Here is an 18,698-nt window from a genome sequence, read left to right on the forward strand (position 1 = left end):
AAATTCCTAAGAGTTCCATCGTTCAAGATGGAGACTATTCGGACAATTTTACCTATGATCCAAGAGGGTCAATACATGACCACTGTAGATTTAAAAGATGCTTACCTTCACATACCGATTCACAAAGATCATTATCGGTACCTAAGGTTTGCCTTCCTAGACAGGCATTACCAGTTTGTGGCTCTTCCATTCGGATTGGCTACAGCTCCAAGAATCTTCACAAAGGTTCTGGGTGCTCTTCTGGCGGTACTAAGACCGCGGGGAATCTCGGTAGCTCCATACCTAGACGACATTCTGATACAAGCTTTCAAACTGCCAAGTCTCATACAGAGTTAGTGCTGGCATTTCTAAGGTCACATGGATGGAAGGTGAACGAAAAGAAGAGTTCACTCGTTCCACTCACAAGAGTTCCCTTCCTGGGGACTCTTATAGATTCTGTAGAAATGAAGATTTACCTGACAGAGGACAGGCTAACAAGACTTCAAAGTGCTTGCCGCACCCTTCATTCCATTCAACACCCGTCAGTGGCTCAATGCATGGAGGTGATCGGCTTAATGGTAGCGGCAATGGACATAGTACCCTTTGCACGCTTACACCTCAGACCACTGCAACTGTGCATGCTAAGTCAGTGGAATGGGGATTACTCAGACTTATCCCCTTCTCTGAATCTGGATCAAGAGACCAGAAATTCTCTTCTATGGTGGCTTTCTCGGCCACATCTGTCCAGGGGGATGCCATTCAGCAGACCAGACTGGACAATTGTAACAACAGACGCCAGCCTTCTAGGTTGGGGTGCCGTCTGGACTTCTCTGAAGGCTCAGGGACAATGGAGTCAGGAGGAGAGTCTCCTGCCAATAAACATTCTGGAATTGAGAGCAGTTCTCAATGCCCTCCTGGCTTGGCCCCAGTTGACAACTCGGGGGTTCATCAGGTTTCAGTCGGACAACATCACGACTGTAGCTTACATCAACCATCAGGGAGGGACAAGAAGCTCCCTAGCTATGATGGAAGTATCAAAGATAATTTGCTGGGCAGAGTCTCACTCTTGCCACCTGTCAGCAATCCACATCCCGGGAGTGGAGAACTGGGAGGCGGATTTCTTAAGTCGTCAGACTTTTCATCCGGGGGAGTGGGAACTTCATCCGGAGGTCTTTGCCCAAATACTTCGACGTTGGGGCAAACCAGAGATAGATCTCATGGCGTCTCGACAGAACGCCAAGCTTCCTCGTTACGGGTCCAGATCCAGGGATCCAGGAGCAGTCCTGATAGATGCTCTGACAGCACCTTGGGACTTCAGGATGGCTTACGTGTTTCCACCCTTCCCGTTGCTTCCTCGATTGATTGCCAGAATCAAACAAGAGAGAGCATCAGTGATTCTAATAGCACCTGCGTGGCCACGCAGGACTTGGTATGCAGACCTGGTGGACATGTCATCCTATCCACCTTGGTCTCTACCTCTGAAACAGGACCTTCTGATACAGGGTCCCTTCAAACATCAAAATCTAACTTCTCTGAAGCTGACTGCTTGGAAATTGAACGCTTGATTTTATCAAGACGTGGATTTTCTGAGTCAGTTATTGATACCTTAATACAGGCTAGGAAACCTGTTACCAGAAAGATTTACCATAAGATATGGCGTAAATACCTATATTGGTGTGAATCCAAAGGTTACTCTTGGAGTAAGGTTAGGATTCCTAGGATATTGTCTTTTCTACAAGAAGGTTTAGAAAAGGGTTTATCTGCTAGTTCATTAAAGGGACAGATCTCAGCTCTGTCCATTCTGTTACACAAACGTCTGTCAGAAGTTCCTGACGTCCAGGCTTTTTGTCAGGCTTTGGCCAGAATTAAGCCTGTGTTTAAAACTGTTGCTCCACCATGGAGTTTAAACCTTGTTCTTAATGTTTTACAGGGCGTTCCGTTTGAACCCCTTCATTCCATTGATATAAAGTTGTTATCTTGGAAAGTTCTATTTTTAATGGCTATTTCCTCGGCTCGAAGAGTCTCTGAATTATCAGCCTTACATTGTGATTCTCCTTATTTGATTTTTCATTCGGATAAGGTAGTCCTGCGTACTAAACCTGGGTTCTTACCTAAGGTAGTTACTAACAGGAATATCAATCAAGAGATTGTTGTTCCTTCTTTATGCCCAAATCCTTCTTCAAAGAAGGAACGTCTACTGCACAACCTGGATGTAGTCCGTGCTCTAAAATTTTACTTACAGGCAACTAAGGAATTTCGACAAACGTCTTCTCTGTTTGTCATTTACTCTGGGCAGAGGAGAGGTCAAAAAGCTTCCGCTACCTCTCTTTCTTTTTGGCTTCGTAGCATAATTTGTTTAGCTTATGAGACTGCTGGACAGCAGCCTCCTGAAAGAATTACAGCTCATTCTACTAGAGCTGTGGCTTCCACTTGGGCCTTCAAGAATGAGGCCTCTGTTGAACAGATTTGCAAGGCTGCAACTTGGTCTTCGCTTCATACTTTTTCCAAATTTTACAAATTTGACACTTTTGCTTCATCGGAGGCTATTTTTGGGAGAAAGGTTCTTCAGGCAGTGGTTCCTTCTGTATAAAGAGCCTGCCTATCCCTCCCGTCATCCGTGTACTTTTGCTTTGGTATTGGTATCCCAGAAGTAATGATGACCCGTGGACTGATCACACTTAACAGAAGAAAACATAATTTATGCTTACCTGATAAATTCCTTTCTTCTGTAGTGTGATCAGTCCACGGCCCGCCCTGTTTTTAAGGCAGGTAAATATTTTTTAATTTATACTCCAGTCACCACTTCACCCTTGGCTTTTCCTTTCTCGTTGGTCCTTGGTCGAATGACTGGGAGTGACGTAGAGGGGAGGAGCTATATGCAGCTCTGCTGGGTGAATCCTCTTGCACTTCCTGTTGGGGAGGAGTAATATCCCAGAAGTAATGATGACCCGTGGACTGATCACACTACAGAAGAAAGGAATTTATCAGGTAAGCATAAATTATGTTTTCTTCATTTGACATTGGATTTGTGGCTCAATATTAAATCAGTCAGTAGTTCTAATTAAAAAAATTAGTGTTGAATGAAACATGCTGCTTATTTGAGATTTTATATCCATTATAGCTGGTGTAATAAGAGGAAACTGTAAAACCCAGAGAGATGGGTGATTAGCTGACCTGCTAATTATTCACAAACGATTTTTGCTTACCATAGTTTTCGACCCTTGGATAACCGGCATGATTTTACACAGGATTCAATTTTCCTAGAATGGTTTTAAAATTAGCTCCACTTGCATTTTGTGGAGGGGGCTGGTCAGGGTATTGCTTAAATATGCTTAGTTTAAAGGGGCAAACTGAAATGTTTGCAGAACATATTATAGATTTAAAGGGACACTGAACCCAATTTTTTTCTTTCGTGATTCAGATAGAGCATGACATTTTAAGCAACTTTCTAATTTACTCCTATTATCAAATTTTCTTCATTCTCTTGGTATCTTTATTTAAAATGCAAGAATGTAAGTTTAGATGCCGGCCCATTTTTGGTGAACAACCTGGGTTGTTCTTGCTGATTGGTGGATAAATTCATCAACCAATAAAAAAATGCTGTCCAGAGTACTGAACCAAAAAAAGCTTAGATGCCTTCTTTTTCAAATAAAGATAGCAAGAGAAAGAAGAAAAATTGATAATAGGAGTAAATTATAAAGTTGCTTAAAATTGCATGCGCTTTTTTTTTCCCCCCTCTTCTTTTTCCCCCCTTTTTATTTATTTATTTATTTATTTATTTCATTTTTTGGTCTTAAATGGTTTAAAATATAAAAATTCCTACTCTGCGTGCTAATTCTTCATAGAAGGGTAATCTTGAAAGAATTTGTAAGTCGTTCTGAAATTTTTTCTTTTCTTTTTCTCAACTGTTGATACATATTGCTATACCTGGCCCTGCGTGGTACAAGAAGGTTTAATTTATTTGTTTGTACGCACTGTTGGATATAAATAAACAATTTTAAAAAAAAAAAGAAAAAAAAGAAAATTGCATGCTCTATCTGAATCGTGAAAGAAAAAATTTGGGTTCAGTGTCCCTTTAATGTTGACAACGTTGTAAGATACTTTCTTGTACAAATCATAGTTTCTTTATGCTCTAAATAAGTTGTCTTTTTATACACAGATTAATCAACCAAAATTGCCCATAAGGACCCTGGACACTCGAATGTTGCAAAGAGGGCCAGATTTTACCCCAGCCTATGCGGATTTTGGAAGACCAAGCCCTGGAGGTCGTGGCGTACCTGTAAGTGTTCATGAACATTGTTCTCTGGTTGTTGTTTTTTTACTGCCCACCACACAGCTTCAGTATATATAATTAGATTTACGCAAAAATTAAAAAATATGGTATGGGAGAAAAGGGATTTTTATTGAACATTTTTTCCCTTACAAGTCTAATATGCATCATATGATCCCCCATTCAATGCAAATGGGCAGTGAAAGAAATTTTAAACATTTGTTTGTCCTCCTTAAAAAGGAAGCATTTGATGAATTAAACTGAAGCAACTGAACCAAGATACTTTTTTCTTTCCTAAGATATGGAGAGTCCACAATGTCATCAATTACTAGTGGGAATATCACTCCTGGCCAGCAGGAGGAGGCAAAGAGCACCACAGCATAGCTGTGTTAAGTGTCACTCCTCTACCCATAATCCCCACTCATTCTCTTTGCCTCTGTTAAATGGAGGAGGTGTAGTTTGGTGTCCGAAGAAAATTGGTTTTATTTTCGCTACAAGCAAGATTTTGGGTATAGCTGTAGTCCACATGAATCTCTTCAGTAGAGTAGTGGTGGCTTTAAAGCAGTTAGGAACTTGCACGGTGGGCCTTGCTGCATTTTCCTAACATATTGCTTCCCTAGTATAGAAAGCCAGAGTAAGTTTGCTCTGTTCTCTCTTTTTCTACAGGTCTCTGTGAGGAGTGTGTGTCCTCTCATACCTTGTGAGCTGTCTCCCTGCCGGACAGCCTGATTGCAGGTAAGTGCATCTTGTCTTCTAGGTAATGGAGGCTTGCACTTAGCAACATTATAACTGCAATTCATTTTGGGAACATAGTTATCCTTTATTAAAGGGACACTGAACCCAAATTTTTTTCTTTCAGGATTCAGATAGAGCATGCAATTTTTTTATTTTTTTTTGGATAATAAAAATTACATACATAATAAAGCAAAAAGTTCTACATGACAACATCAACATAGCAAATGATCAGGTCATATTTAATATTCAAAAATTCAAAAGAATGTATTGTCTATTTAAACATACATTGATATACCTAAGTGCAAATAAAGATTTTATATTTACCTCAATATTTTCTCCCTTGTTCTTTAAGAGGTCCAACCTAGACCTCTATAATGTACCTTTTATTTCTGTAAAAAAAACAAAACTATATTTAAACAGATGCGTCACCCTACTACTTCATACTAGTTTCATACATTCTAATGTATGAACCAATACCAAAAAACCATAACTCAAGGCTTATAGAAAACAAAAGAAAAAGAAAAAACTAAGATGATCATTGGGCCTATAAAGTGCAGAACCCTAGAGCATTGTTACTGTACTCTACTCAGCTCCCTCTCCCCCCTCCCCGGAATGAAATAAGAAAGAAAAAAAAAAAAAAAAAGGGAAGACGGATTTTTAATCTTATCACCAGTTTTTTAACAAATATTTAATAAAACTATCTCAGAATTTCTAAAGTGGTAGATCAAGTAATCTATTTCCTTTTGTGGTAATGTCTTTATGAGCGGTGCCCATCTTTTAAAAAAATGAAACTGTCTATTTCTGAGTTCATGTCGGTATCTAATTGTTCTATAATACAATACTTTTTTAGATAATTCCTGATCCCATATATACTTGGGGATCTTTTATTTTTCCATCTCTTGAGGATTACATTCCTAGTAGCTACAATTATTAAGTTGATGATTCTACTATTAACTAACGTTGGATCTTGGTTCCTCAAGAAGATTACATCCTCTACAGAAATGCAGTTCCCCGTAATATTAAGAGTTCTTGAAATCCAGTGATCTAGTCTAAACCATAACCGTCATATTTTTGGGCATGACCATATCATGTGGATTAACTCGGCTGCAATTAATGCACACTTTGGGCATTTAATGAATTTAGGATTATACCATTTACAGTATATCCCTTTTTCAGGTACGGTATAGTAATTTCAAATGGGTCTCTCTCCAGTATGCAGAAATCGTAATCTGTGATATTTTATTTATAGATCATTTTATAGAGTTCGCCGAGATATTACTTCCCAAAATTAAGTTCCCCCATTTCACAGCTATGTCCGTTAAATTCATATCACCCCCTTTGTGAAGCTAAAATGTTGTACCAATTAGAAATTGAAAACATACCATTCTTAGCCAACACTGGCCATCCATCTAGCTTCCCCCATGTCCATCTCCAGGAAAGAACAGTAGCCTTGCTAAACACATAATGCCTTACTTGCAGATAAGCGTAAAAATCACGATGCTCAAGTTTAAATTCCTGCTTTAATGTATCCAATGTTTTAATGTTATGCAAGTCCTGATCTATAACTTGATGCAAAAAGGTCAGGCCCTTTTTCTGCCAGCTGCGGAATATGGCATCCTGTGTACCATTTTGAAACTCTGGGTTTCCTAAGATTGTCTGATATTTGGGTATATCCAAATTAATACCAAGCAGTTTCCATCTAAAGGGGAGTAGAGTCCACGGCTTCATTCATTACTTGTGGGAATTAAGAACATGGCCACCAGGAGGAGACAAAGACACCCCAGCCAAAGGCTTAAAGGACCAGTCAACACTGTAGATTTGCATAATCCACAAATGCATGATAAGAAGACAATGCAATAGCACTGAACTTCAAATGAGTAGTAGATTTTTGTAAAATAGATTGCAAAGTTATGTCTATTTCCACTCCCCCTGTATCATGTGACAGCCATCAGCCAATCACAAATGCATATACGTATATGCTGTGAATTCATGCACATGCTCAGTAGGAGTTGGTGACTCAAAAAGTCTAAATATAAAAAGACTGTGCACATTTTGTTAATGGAAGTAAATTGGAAAGTTGTTTAAAATTGCTGTTCTATCTGAATCATGAAGTTTCATTTTGACTTGAGTGTCCCTTTAAATACATTCCCCACTCCCCTCATCCCCCAGTCATTCTTTGCCTTTCGTCACAGGAGGTGGCAGAGAGGTGCCGGAAAATTGGAGGTCTCTTATGAGGGGTTCTACCCTTTGCTATGGGACAGGAGTTTAAGTAGCCCTTCAAGCTTCTCGGTTGAGGGCCTGGGTGTACGTTAGAGTCCGGAGATGCAGAGGGAACTTCCCTTTGCGACCCCATCCCGACTCATATTAACAGCTCCTACAGCAATTGGCGTTGACGAGTTTCGCAGATTTCAAGTCCATGTCAGGAGCGCTGCTAAAACCTATAACACTTGAAGGGCTGTGTTCCTGTTCCACAGCGTAGATTCTGGTAAGATTGTTTCATTTTTTATATTGTGATAACACAGAAGACAGGGACACAGTGTTGCGCCTTTATCTTTATAGAATCATGGGTTAATATTCCTATATGGGGATTATTGAACAGGGGGGGGTTGTTGTGTGATGGCTGTGTTATGTGCAAGGACGCAGCTCTGGCATTTTTTGTGGAACTGGCAGGTTCTCTTCCGGAAGTTTTCACGCAGTCTTTTTTGGAGTGTTTTCTCCTCGGCAGGGGCGGTCCTGCGTAGACATCCTTGTGACCAGGTGGGGCCTCTTCACTTCCGGACTGATCTGCAACGGAGTAGACGAACGGTTTCTGCAGTACGGGTCATAGGAGGTGGTGAGTGCCCCGGCCATTGGTGGTTATAAAGGTGCCTGTCTTATCTTTTTTTAAAAAGCTATGGAGGATTTTGACGCGTTAGAGGGTTCTCCCTCTTTAACCAAGTCTTATACCTGTGTTTATTGTGAGGTTTTCGTAGATCAGCCTGAGCAACTGTGTTCCACATGCCTTGAGAAGGCTATGACTTCCAAACATAAGAGAATGTCTAGCACTACTGAGCCGTCCATCTCTGAGGGGTCACCGTCCCATGAGGTGCATTCGCTAATGGCGTCCCCTATCCCACATGCAGCGCCCCAGGGTCCGACTGTTACCCCTTCGGGGGAGATTGCTTGGCCACCTGATTTTGCGGATCAGCTTGAAATGGCAGTCGCTAAGGTGATCCATGCTTTGCCATGTTCTGCTAAGCTAAACTAAAGCAAGTACTGGCTACTTTAGAGGTTCCGGAACCAAAACTTCCAGAAGAGCCCTCCATTCCTAATTTAGATAAGGTCTACGAGGACAGGGTGGTTTCCCAGAGTTTCCCGGTTCCTGTCAAGTGGGAGTAGTTATTTTCTTCCTTTTCCCCCTCTTCTCATTTTAAAGGGACAGTCTACCATAGAATTGTTATTGTTTTAAAAGATAGATAATCCCTTTATTACCCATTCCCCAGTTTTGCATAACCAACAGTTTATATGAATATACTTTTTACCTCTGTGATTACCTTGTATCTAGGAACCTTATTCCAGCCCCCTGATCACATGACTGTGACTGTTTATTATCTATTGTCTTAACTTTAGCATTGTAATGTGCTAGATCTTAAATAACTTTCTGTGCCTGAACACAGTGTTATCTATATGGCCCACATGTACTTTCTGTCTCTTTGTGTTGAAAAGAGATTTAAAAAGCGTGTAATAAGAGGCAGCCCTCAAAGGCTTAGAAATTAGCATATGAGCCTACCTATATTTAGTTTAAACTAAGAAAAAAGCAAATTTGATGATAAAAGTAAATTGGAAAGTTGATTTAAAATTAAAAGTCCTATCTGAATAATGAAAGTTTAATTTATACTAGACTGTCCCTTTAAAAAGCTTTTCCCCGTCCCGGAGGCCCAGCTGGAGTTGTGGGGGACCATTCCCAAGGTGGAAGGGGCCATCTCCACACTCGCTAAGCGCACAACGATTCCTTTAGAGGATAGTTCTTCGTTCAAGGAGCCTATGGATAAAATGTTGGAAAACCATGTTACGAAAGATGTTTCAACACATGGGGTTTGTTGTTTAATCGACAGCGGCGGTCGCCGCAGTTGCTGGAGCTGCGTCATATTGGTGCAATGCCTTATTTGATATGATTGAGGGTGAACCCTCTTTTGAGGAAGTGCAGGAAAGGATTAAGGTCCTAAAGGTGGCCAATTCCTTCATTTGTGAAGCTAATATGCAGATTAGCCACCTGAATGCTAAAGTATCAGGTTTTTCGGTTCTAGCACGCAGGGCTCTGTGGCTAAAATCTTGGTCGGCGGACATGACCTCTAAGACAAGGCTGCTGTCTTTGCCTTTTAAGAGCAAAGTCCTATTCGGCCCATGTCTGGATTCTATCATATCCACGGCTACAGGGGGCAAGGGTGCCTTCCTTCCCCAGGATAAGAAGGCAAAACCTAAGGGTTCTAATTTTCGTCCCTTTCGTGGGGATAAGGCGCATCGCCGACAGCCCACAGCAAAAGCTGACCAACCAAAGGGTGCCTGGAAGCCTGCCCAAGCTTGGAACAAGTCTAAGCAGAACAAAAAGCCAGCTGAGACTAAGTCTGCATGAAGGGGCGGCCCCTGACTGGTCTGCTTACCGAGTGGGGGGCAGATTGTTTCTATTCTTAGACGACTGGTTGCAGGATGTTTAGAACCCTGGGTTCTGGAGGGCTAAAGGATAGGGTTCAAGTCCTCTCCGCCCAGGGGCAGATTCCTTCTGTCAAACCTGTCTTCAAGGCCGGAAAAAAAGAGTCCTTTCTGGGTTGTGTGCGGGATCTCTCCGCTCTAGGGGTTATCGTACCAGTACAATCTACAAAAGGTTATACAGACTGCGCAAAGGTTAGGGTATATATGCTTTAAGATTTAAGGGGATATTTCTCCTAAATCCCCAGGGGAAAGGACAACAGAGAACAATTAAAATCTAAAGCGCCAGTACAGGCAAAATATACCCAAGAAAAAGAGAGCATGCAATTTAGTGTCTATATAAAAAATAATTTATTCTTCAACAAATGTCACAAAAAGAACCTAAAAATAAAAATATGTATAACATGAGATGAAAATCTCCTAGGTATAAGTTAAACCTTATACAAGAATTCAGACAATAAAATATGTGATTGGCCAATCTCTATTAAAATGTGAGTAATCTATAAAGGCATTTACACAAGGAAAATTACACATATATTGTAGGTTACTAATGTAAGCAACTAGAACTGTATGTATTAGAATATCAAGCAATTTGTAACACAATATCATCATCAAAGCTTGACAAAGGCTGAAGTAATTTCAGCGGAAACGCATTGCGGATCTCCTAGTGTGCATCAAGAGGAAGAAAAGAAAGGATCAGCTGTAGAGCCGGCACCCCACAGCTCAAACCAGACACTCCCATAATACTAAGCTAATCAGCGCCCTAACCGGTATAGGCGAGAACTGAGCAAGAGACAGAAGTGTTTGTAGCTGGGGTTTACAGCGCGGCTTCAAGATCAGCAAAAACAGTTACACTGCTTGTCTTATTTTGGAGGCATTTTCTTCTAAAAGGTGACATCGGACAAAGAAGACAGCTCATTCCATTCTAAGAGCTGAACGTAAAAAGAGCTGAACTTAAAAGGATCACTTAAAAAGGTACCTGTAGTTTCTAGTGGATCCATTAGAGCACTAAAAAACACTGTGCTACACTAAAGGAATCACGGATACCAGTAAATCACTCATATTCATCTGCACCTTTGTGGACATTTTACTGATATGCTGACTTAGCCATATTTAACGGAAGCTATTTGGTTTATGCACTTAGCGCACATACTCTTAGATTATCAGTAGATAATTTGATGATAGATATTGTGTTACAAATTGCTTGATATTCTAATACATACAGTTCTAGTTGCTTACATTAGTAACCTACAATATATGTGTAATTTTCCTTGTGTAAATGCTTTTATAGATTACTCACATTTTAATAGAGATTGGCCAATCACATATTTTATTGTCTGAATTCTTGTATAAGATTTAATTTATACCTAGGAGATTTTCATCTCATGTTATACATATTTTTATTTTTAGGTTCTTTTTGTGACATTTGTTGAAGGATAAATTATTTTTTATATAAACACTAAATTGCATGCTCTCTTTTTCTTGGGTATATTTTGCCTGTACTGGCGCTTTAGATTTTAATTGTTCTCTGTTATCGTACCAGTACCCCATGCAGAAAGGGGTCTAGGGTATTACTCCATTTTGTTCGTGGTCCCGAAGAAGGAGGGCACGTCCCGCTCGATTCTGGACCTCAAAGGTTTAAACAAGTTCCTGTCCGTTCCATCTTTCAAAATGGAAACGATCAGATCCATTCTGCCCCTAGTTCAAGAGGGGCAGCTAATGGCCTCTATAGACTTAAAGGATGCCTACCTTCATGTTCTGATTCACAGGGACCATTTCAGGTTCCTCAGATTTGTTTTTCTGGATCAGCATTTCCAGTTCGCGGCTCTCCCCTTCGGTCTGGCAATGGCCCCAAGAGTCTTTACAAATGTCCTGAGCCCCTTCTAGCAGTAGCCAGATCCCAGGGCGTCGCGGTGTCGCCCTACCTGGACGACAATCTGGTTCAGGTGCCGTCATTCCATCTGGCAGAGGCCCACAACAGGGTCCTGCAGCAGTTACTTCAATCTCACGGTTGGAGGGTCAACCTCAAGAGTTCTCTGGTTCCCAGTACCAGGGTGGAGTTCTTGGGCACAATCATAGACTCTGTGTTCATGAAAATCTTTCTCACGGACAAGCAAAGCACAAAGATGGTGTCTACATGTCTTGCCCTTCTGTCTACAGTGAGACCATCCATAGCTCAATGCATGGAAATGATTGGACTCATGGTCTCCAGCATGGACATCATTCCATTTGCAAGGTTTCATCTCAGACCTTTTCAATTGTGCATGTTGAGACAGTGGAACGGCGATCATTCCGATCTGTCACAGCTGATATACATAGATGCGCGGACTCGGATTTCCCTTTCCTGGTGGATCCGCCCGGATCACCTGTCCATGGGGGCATCCTTCCTGAAACTGTCCTGGGAGATTGTGACCACGGACGTGAGTCTGGCGGGATGGGGAGCTCTTTGGGGTGCCAGGATGGCACAGGGGAAGTGGTCTTGCTTAGAGTCTCTTCTTCCAATAAATATTCTGGAGCTTTGAGCGATCTACAATGCTCTGAGGGCATGGGGGGACTTCAGCTTTATCAGGTTCCAGACAGACATTACCTTGGTGGCTTACATCAACCACCAGGGGGGCACGAGGAGGGTCCTTGGCAATGAGGGAGGTGTCTCGAATCCTGGAGTAGGCAGAGACCCACAATTGTTCGCTCTCTGCGATCCACATCTCGGGTGTGGACAACTGGGAAGCGGATTTTCTCATTAGGCAGACTGTTCATCCGGGGGAATGGTCTCTTCACCCCATAGTGTTTGCGGAGATCTGTCTCAGATGGGGGTCGCCGGAGATCGATCTCATGTTCAATTGCAAGCTTCCCCTATACGGAACGAGGTCGAGGGACCCCATAGACGCATTGGCGATGCCTTGGGGGTTCCGTCTAGTATACATATTTCCTCCGTTACTGTTACTTCCTCGTGTAGTGACTCGTTTAAAGCGGGAGAGAGCGTCCTCCATTCTGATTGCTCCCTCGTGGCCGAGGAGGACGTGGTTTGCGTATCTGGTGGGGATGTCATCCTCTTCGCCGTGGAGGTTATCCTGTCGCAGGGATCTGCTTGAGCAGGGTCCTTTTCAACATCAAAATCTAGATTCTCTGAATCTGACTGCGTAGTGATTGAACGCTTAGTCTTGGCAAAACGGGGTTTCTCTGAGAATGTGATTGACACTCTAGTTCAGGCAAGAAAGGCGGTAACTCTACGCATCTATCATAACGTGTGGAGGACTTACTTGTCCTGATGTTAGTCATGGATACCCTTGGTGCAAGGTGAGGGTATCCAGGATTTTGTCCTTTATCCAAGAGGGATTGGAGAAGGGTCTCGCTGCTAGTTCCCTAAAAGGACATATTTCGGCTTTATCTGTTCTGTTGCATAGGAGACTCGCTGATCTCCCTGACATCCAATCTTTTGTTCAGGCCCTGTTTTGAATCAGGCCTGTTTTTAGGCAAGCTTCTCCCCTTTGGAGATTAAACTTGGTACTTAAGGTCTTACAGAGGGTTCCGTTTGAGCCTATGCATTCTCTTGACATAAAAGATCTCTCATGGAAGGTTCTCTTTATGTTGGCCATTGCATCGGCACGCAGAGTCTCTGAGCTGGCGGCCTTGCAATATGAACCCCCTTTATGTGGTGCTTTATGCGGATAAGGCTGTCCTTCGCACAGGCTTGGAGTTTCTCCCCAAGGTAGTGTCTAACCGTAACATCAATCAGAAGATAGTTGTTCCTTCTTTATGTCCTAGCCCTTCTTCTCCTAAGGAGAGGTTATTTCATAATCTGGATGTGGTTCGTGCTTTTGAAGTTCTATCTTCAGGCCACAAAAGGATTTCAGACAACCTAAATCACTTTTTGTCGAATATTCAGGGAAGCGCAGGGTGTCAGAGGGCTTCTGCTACTTCTTTGCCTTTTTGGCTGAGGAGCTTGATCCGCTTGGCCTATGAGACAGCAGGACATAAGCCTCCTCAGAGGATTATGGCTCATTCCACTAGAGCGGTAGCTTCACCTTGGGCCTTCAAAAATGAGGCTTCTATGGAGCAGATTTGCAAGGCGGCTACCTGGTCCTCCTTGCATACCTTCACTAAGTTTAACAAACTTGACGTTTTTGCTTCTGTGGAAGCTGTTTTTGAGAGAGAGGTTCTACAGGCTGTGGTGCCGTCAGATTAAGTGTCTGCCTTTTACCCCCCCAGTTTCATTCAGTGTCCTCTAAAAGCTTGGGTATATGTTCCCACAAGTAATAAATGAAGCCATAGACTCTCCTCCCCTTTAGATGGAAAACATAAATTATGCTTACCTGATAATTTTATTTCCATCGTGGGGAGGAGAATCCACAGCCCCTGCCCGTTTCTCCGATGGGCAACCCTAAATTTAATATATTCTTCTGGCACCATTTATACCCTGATATTTCTCCTACTGTTCCTTGTTCCCTCTGCAGAATGACTGGGGGATGAGGGGAGTGGGGGAGGTATTTAAGCCTTTGGCAGGGGTGTCTTTGCCTCCTCCTGGTGGCCAGATTCTTAATTCCCACAAGTAATGAATGAAGCCGTGGACTATCATCCCCACTATGGAAATAAAATAATCAGGTAAGCATAATTTATGTTTTTCCAATTTCTTTCATGTAATTATCAAGAGTCCATGAGCTAGTGATGTATGGGATATACAATCCTACCAGGAGGGGAAAAGTTTCCCAAACCTTAAAATGTCTATAAATACACCCCTCACCACACCTACAATTCAGTTTTACAAACTTTGCCTCTTATGGAGGTGGTGAAGTAAGTTTGTGCTTGATTTTTATGATTTCTTCTGTGATAAGCGCTTCTAAAGATTCTGAAGCCCAATTCCTCTCAGAGTACAGTGTTTGTCAGAGGGATGTGAAGAGAGTATCGCCTATTGATTTTATGGTTTTCCTCACGGGAAATCTTTTCAAGGATTCTCTGTTATCGGTCGTAGGGATTCATCTCCTACCTCCCTTTTCAGATCGACGATATACTCTTATTTAGCATTACTTCTGCTGTTAGTTTTCAGTACTGGTTTGGCTATCTGCTATATGTGGATGGGTGTCTTTAGGTAAGTATGTATCATTATTTTAAGACACACTCAGCTATGGTTTGGCGCTTTATGTACAGTATTAATATAAAGTTAATTAATATAATAGTTTTAAATATATGTATTTTACTTATATTTGCCATGAGTCAGGTCTATGTGCAATTTCCCTTTGCAGTCCAGCAGTTTTGTTATGGGAATCATGTTTAGGAAGTTTGTCTTACCTGGGGTATAGACTTTTTTTCAAATTCTATGTGACTAAACCACTAGAGGGCGCTATGAGACAATGTATAATGTGTACAAGCAATTAAGAACAACACGCAATTAAAAAATCAGCTCAGATGCTGCTATATGAGCTGAATAGATAAGATAAAAAATAGCACAATGGTAAAACCAATCCAACATTAACAGATCCCTTACGAGGAATATATAATTAGAGATAATGATGGTAAAAAAAGATAAAAATATAAAATCAAACTACAAAAGTAACTTTAGCTGCACCTCTCAAACCATAAAGTCAGAGAGCTATGTATGTAAAAGATCAAAAAATAGTGCAAAAAAACACACCAGAGGGCGCTACTAGGTCCTAAGCTGACCATATACTTAATAAAACATGTAATAAAAATGGCATAATCCCATTAAAATTTATATATACATAATAGGAATGGAAAGTAGCACCTCATTAGGTAAAATATATCACAATAAATGAGTCCACAATACGAAAGCTAGGACAAACAGTCCGTTGGATAAATAATATAGTCCAATGTAATCCCAGCTGACAACTATGGGCTCTCAGTGATCAGGAAACTTTTTTTTTTATGGTAGTGAAGCACAAAAGATCCTTCACAACAGTGAATATTATAGAAAACTGGATACAGATCCCTCACAAACATTTTTAAAGAAACTTGTACAGATTTTTGAATTTGGTAGTAGTGAGGGAATTTTAAGTTCAAAGGAGAGGAGGCATCTTACTCCCATTCACCCGTCAGTCCCTTACTACTTACCATCTGATTCACAAAGATCCTGTAAGACCTCCGGGTAGGCCGATTATTGCAGGCATTAATAGTTTGACCGATAAACTATCCAAATATATAGATAGTTACTTGCAAAGGTATGTCCAAAATCTTCCATCTTTCATCCGTGATACTACGGATTTGATACAAAAACTTAAAGAAGTTAAATGTGATCAAGATGCTATTTGGGTAACTGCAGACGTCAGTGCCCTGTATTCGAACATATCTCATGAATTGGGGCTGTTTACAGTCCAACATTATTTGGAGGATGAACTATTTATGCCTGCTACACAGAAGGAACATAACTATTTTAAATTTTTAGACAAGTTTTATTTACAAATTAAAGGTATGGCCATGGGCACCAGGTTTGCCCCCAGTTTTGCAAATCTCTTTATAGGTTATTTCGAAGATAAATATATTTATAACTCAAACTGGTGGGACAACCTGGTGTTCTAAGGCCGTTACATTGATGATCTTTTTATTTGTTTTTAAGGGGACTGTTGAAGGGGCACACTCGTTTTGTTCACATTTGAATGATAATGAAATGGGTATCCAGTTTACCTCCAATGTACAACCAGACACTATTGAATTTTTAGATCTAACACTAACCTGGGATAAGGACCACAATATTTCTACTTGTACTTATTTTAAAACAGTTGACTGCAACAATGTTTTACATTATGCAAGTAATCACTATCAGCAATTGAAAAATAATATTCCATTTAGTCAATTTTGTCGTATTAAAAGAAATTGTAGTTCAGAAGATAAATTCCATGAACAATCTAAAATTCTAATAGAACAATTTAAAGAAAAAGGGTATCCTTCTGAGATCATTGACAATGGATATAAAAAAGCTTGTAGGATGGATAGATCTACTATATTAGAGTCCAACAACAAAAAAGAAACCACAGAAAACTAGCAAAAGTAAATCCACTAGTGACATAGAACAACCATTGTTTGTTACTCAATATAATTCAAATTTCAAGGTGATCAGAAAAACTCTACAGAAACGTTGGCCCATTCTACTCAAGACCCTATACTCAAGAGAAATTTAAGTGCTTATCCCAGTATTGTTTATAGAAGAGCACCCAATCTAAAACAATCTTTGGCTCCAAGTAAAGTGGTAATATCTAAAAAAGCGATCAGGAATACATTTAATAATGGAGTAAGTCATAAAGGCACCTATAGGTGTGGGAAATCGTGATGATACATGTGCCAAAAATATAAAAGCAAATACTACTGGGGAATTTTTCCAAATAGGAGAATACCTTACTTGCAGTTCAGCATATGTCATTTATGTGTTGTCCAAGTGTGGGGTTCAGTACCTAGGGCGTACAACACGTAACATTCGCACCAGATGGAGAAAAAAAAAATCATATAAACATAGTGTATCCAGACACTATAGCCAAGAACACAATGGGGAACACTGCAGTTTCAAGATCACACCTTTAGAAAGCATTCCTTGTTCCAATAGATATAACGGATTCAATAAGCTGCGCCAAAGGGAGACTTATTGGATCCATAAATTTGGTTCCCTGTTCCCTGATGGGCTCAATGAGGTTATAGACTCTGCAGCGTTTTGAGAGCAATTGTTTCCTATTATCCCTGCAAGTATGTGGAAATATTCCCACTTTAAACCCTGGGGGCCACCCGTGTGGGACCATTCATTTAGTTTTTTTTTTTTTGTTTGTTTGTTTTTTATGTAGGTTTATGCATGTAGTTTGTTTACATACTCCTTTACATACATTATGTTTTAATTCTATTCGGAAGTGTATTTGCAAGTACTGGCGGATATATTTCTGAATAGAATAAGCCCAGAGATCACTTTCACATTAGGAGCCAGAGGATTTCTATATATTATTGATGTCCATCACAATATACTTAGGCTCTTTTTATCACACGTCCAAATCACCAGATCTTGGTCTAGTAATTTGTCCATTTTTAAAAAAAAAATTTTTTTTATTTTTTTTAACAACTTCATTATTATTAACTTCATCATGTTTGTATTAGTGATTTTATTTTTAGTTTCTTATTTAGTTTTCCACATCCATAAGGCTTAGCAAAGGTTAGTCCTGGTGTCGTCAGGTAGGGTCACTTCATGATAATTCTATCATCATGATTGTCACAGTCGCAAACTCCATTTACACATTATATCAGTAGGATTATAGTATTATTTCTTATAGATTTAATATCTGACATCATTAATTACGCACATCCTATTGAGATTATATATTGGGTGTAGTCACATATCAAGTCGGTATGACAATAGCACTTTTTTCTAAAATTGATGGAATATTCGACATCATACAATTACACACATAATATTTATACTTTATATTGTGTAGTTATTCACGATATATATCACATACAGAGGGTATTATTAGTCTCTATGCATTACTTGCTACATAGTCACATATGCACAGGTTTTCACAGACCATTAGTTCTCGTATCACTGACTACTATTTCACATTAATTCTATTTTCATCACTATTTTTAATAAATAGTGTTTTAATTATTATAATTTTATATTATTCATTCCATTACTTCCCAATAGGGTAACACTCATTATTATTATGGAAAATAGCATACACATCTAATGCTAGTTTGACTAGAGCTACCGGATCAGATGGATCCAACACCCGACTTTAAATAATTATATATAATCTGTATATATTTTTACTGAGTGTACATATAAGTCGTTATTTATAGTACTTTTTTTATCACCAATCACGTCACATCTTACACATAGATTTAGAGTTTGTGCACACATTATTTTAATTACACATTTATCTAGCATATATAACTATCTACATTAGTTAGTGAGTCACTTATTATGATCCGTTATAATAATTATCAATTTTTTATTAATTTAACTATTCCCGAATAGTCCATATTTCACTTATTATTATTCATTTACATTGAGGCAACACACTAGCACACTTATAGGATACAT

At 40.0% G+C, this 18,698-nt stretch overlaps 1 protein-coding gene across 1 annotated transcript in view; it reads left to right on the top strand.

Annotated features, from left to right (window-relative positions):
* The window catches only part of EIF4G3 (eukaryotic translation initiation factor 4 gamma 3), a 477,611-nt gene that overhangs the window by 333,826 nt on the left and 125,087 nt on the right, over window positions 1–18,698 (top strand). The window contains 1 exon segment of the mRNA XM_053690236.1: window positions 4,139–4,258. Within this exon segment, the coding sequence (XP_053546211.1) occupies window positions 4,139–4,258 (120 nt within the window).

Source organism: Bombina bombina, chromosome 8, assembly GCF_027579735.1.
Source record: "Bombina bombina isolate aBomBom1 chromosome 8, aBomBom1.pri, whole genome shotgun sequence".
NCBI classification, from domain to species: Eukaryota; Metazoa; Chordata; class Amphibia; order Anura; family Bombinatoridae; genus Bombina; species Bombina bombina.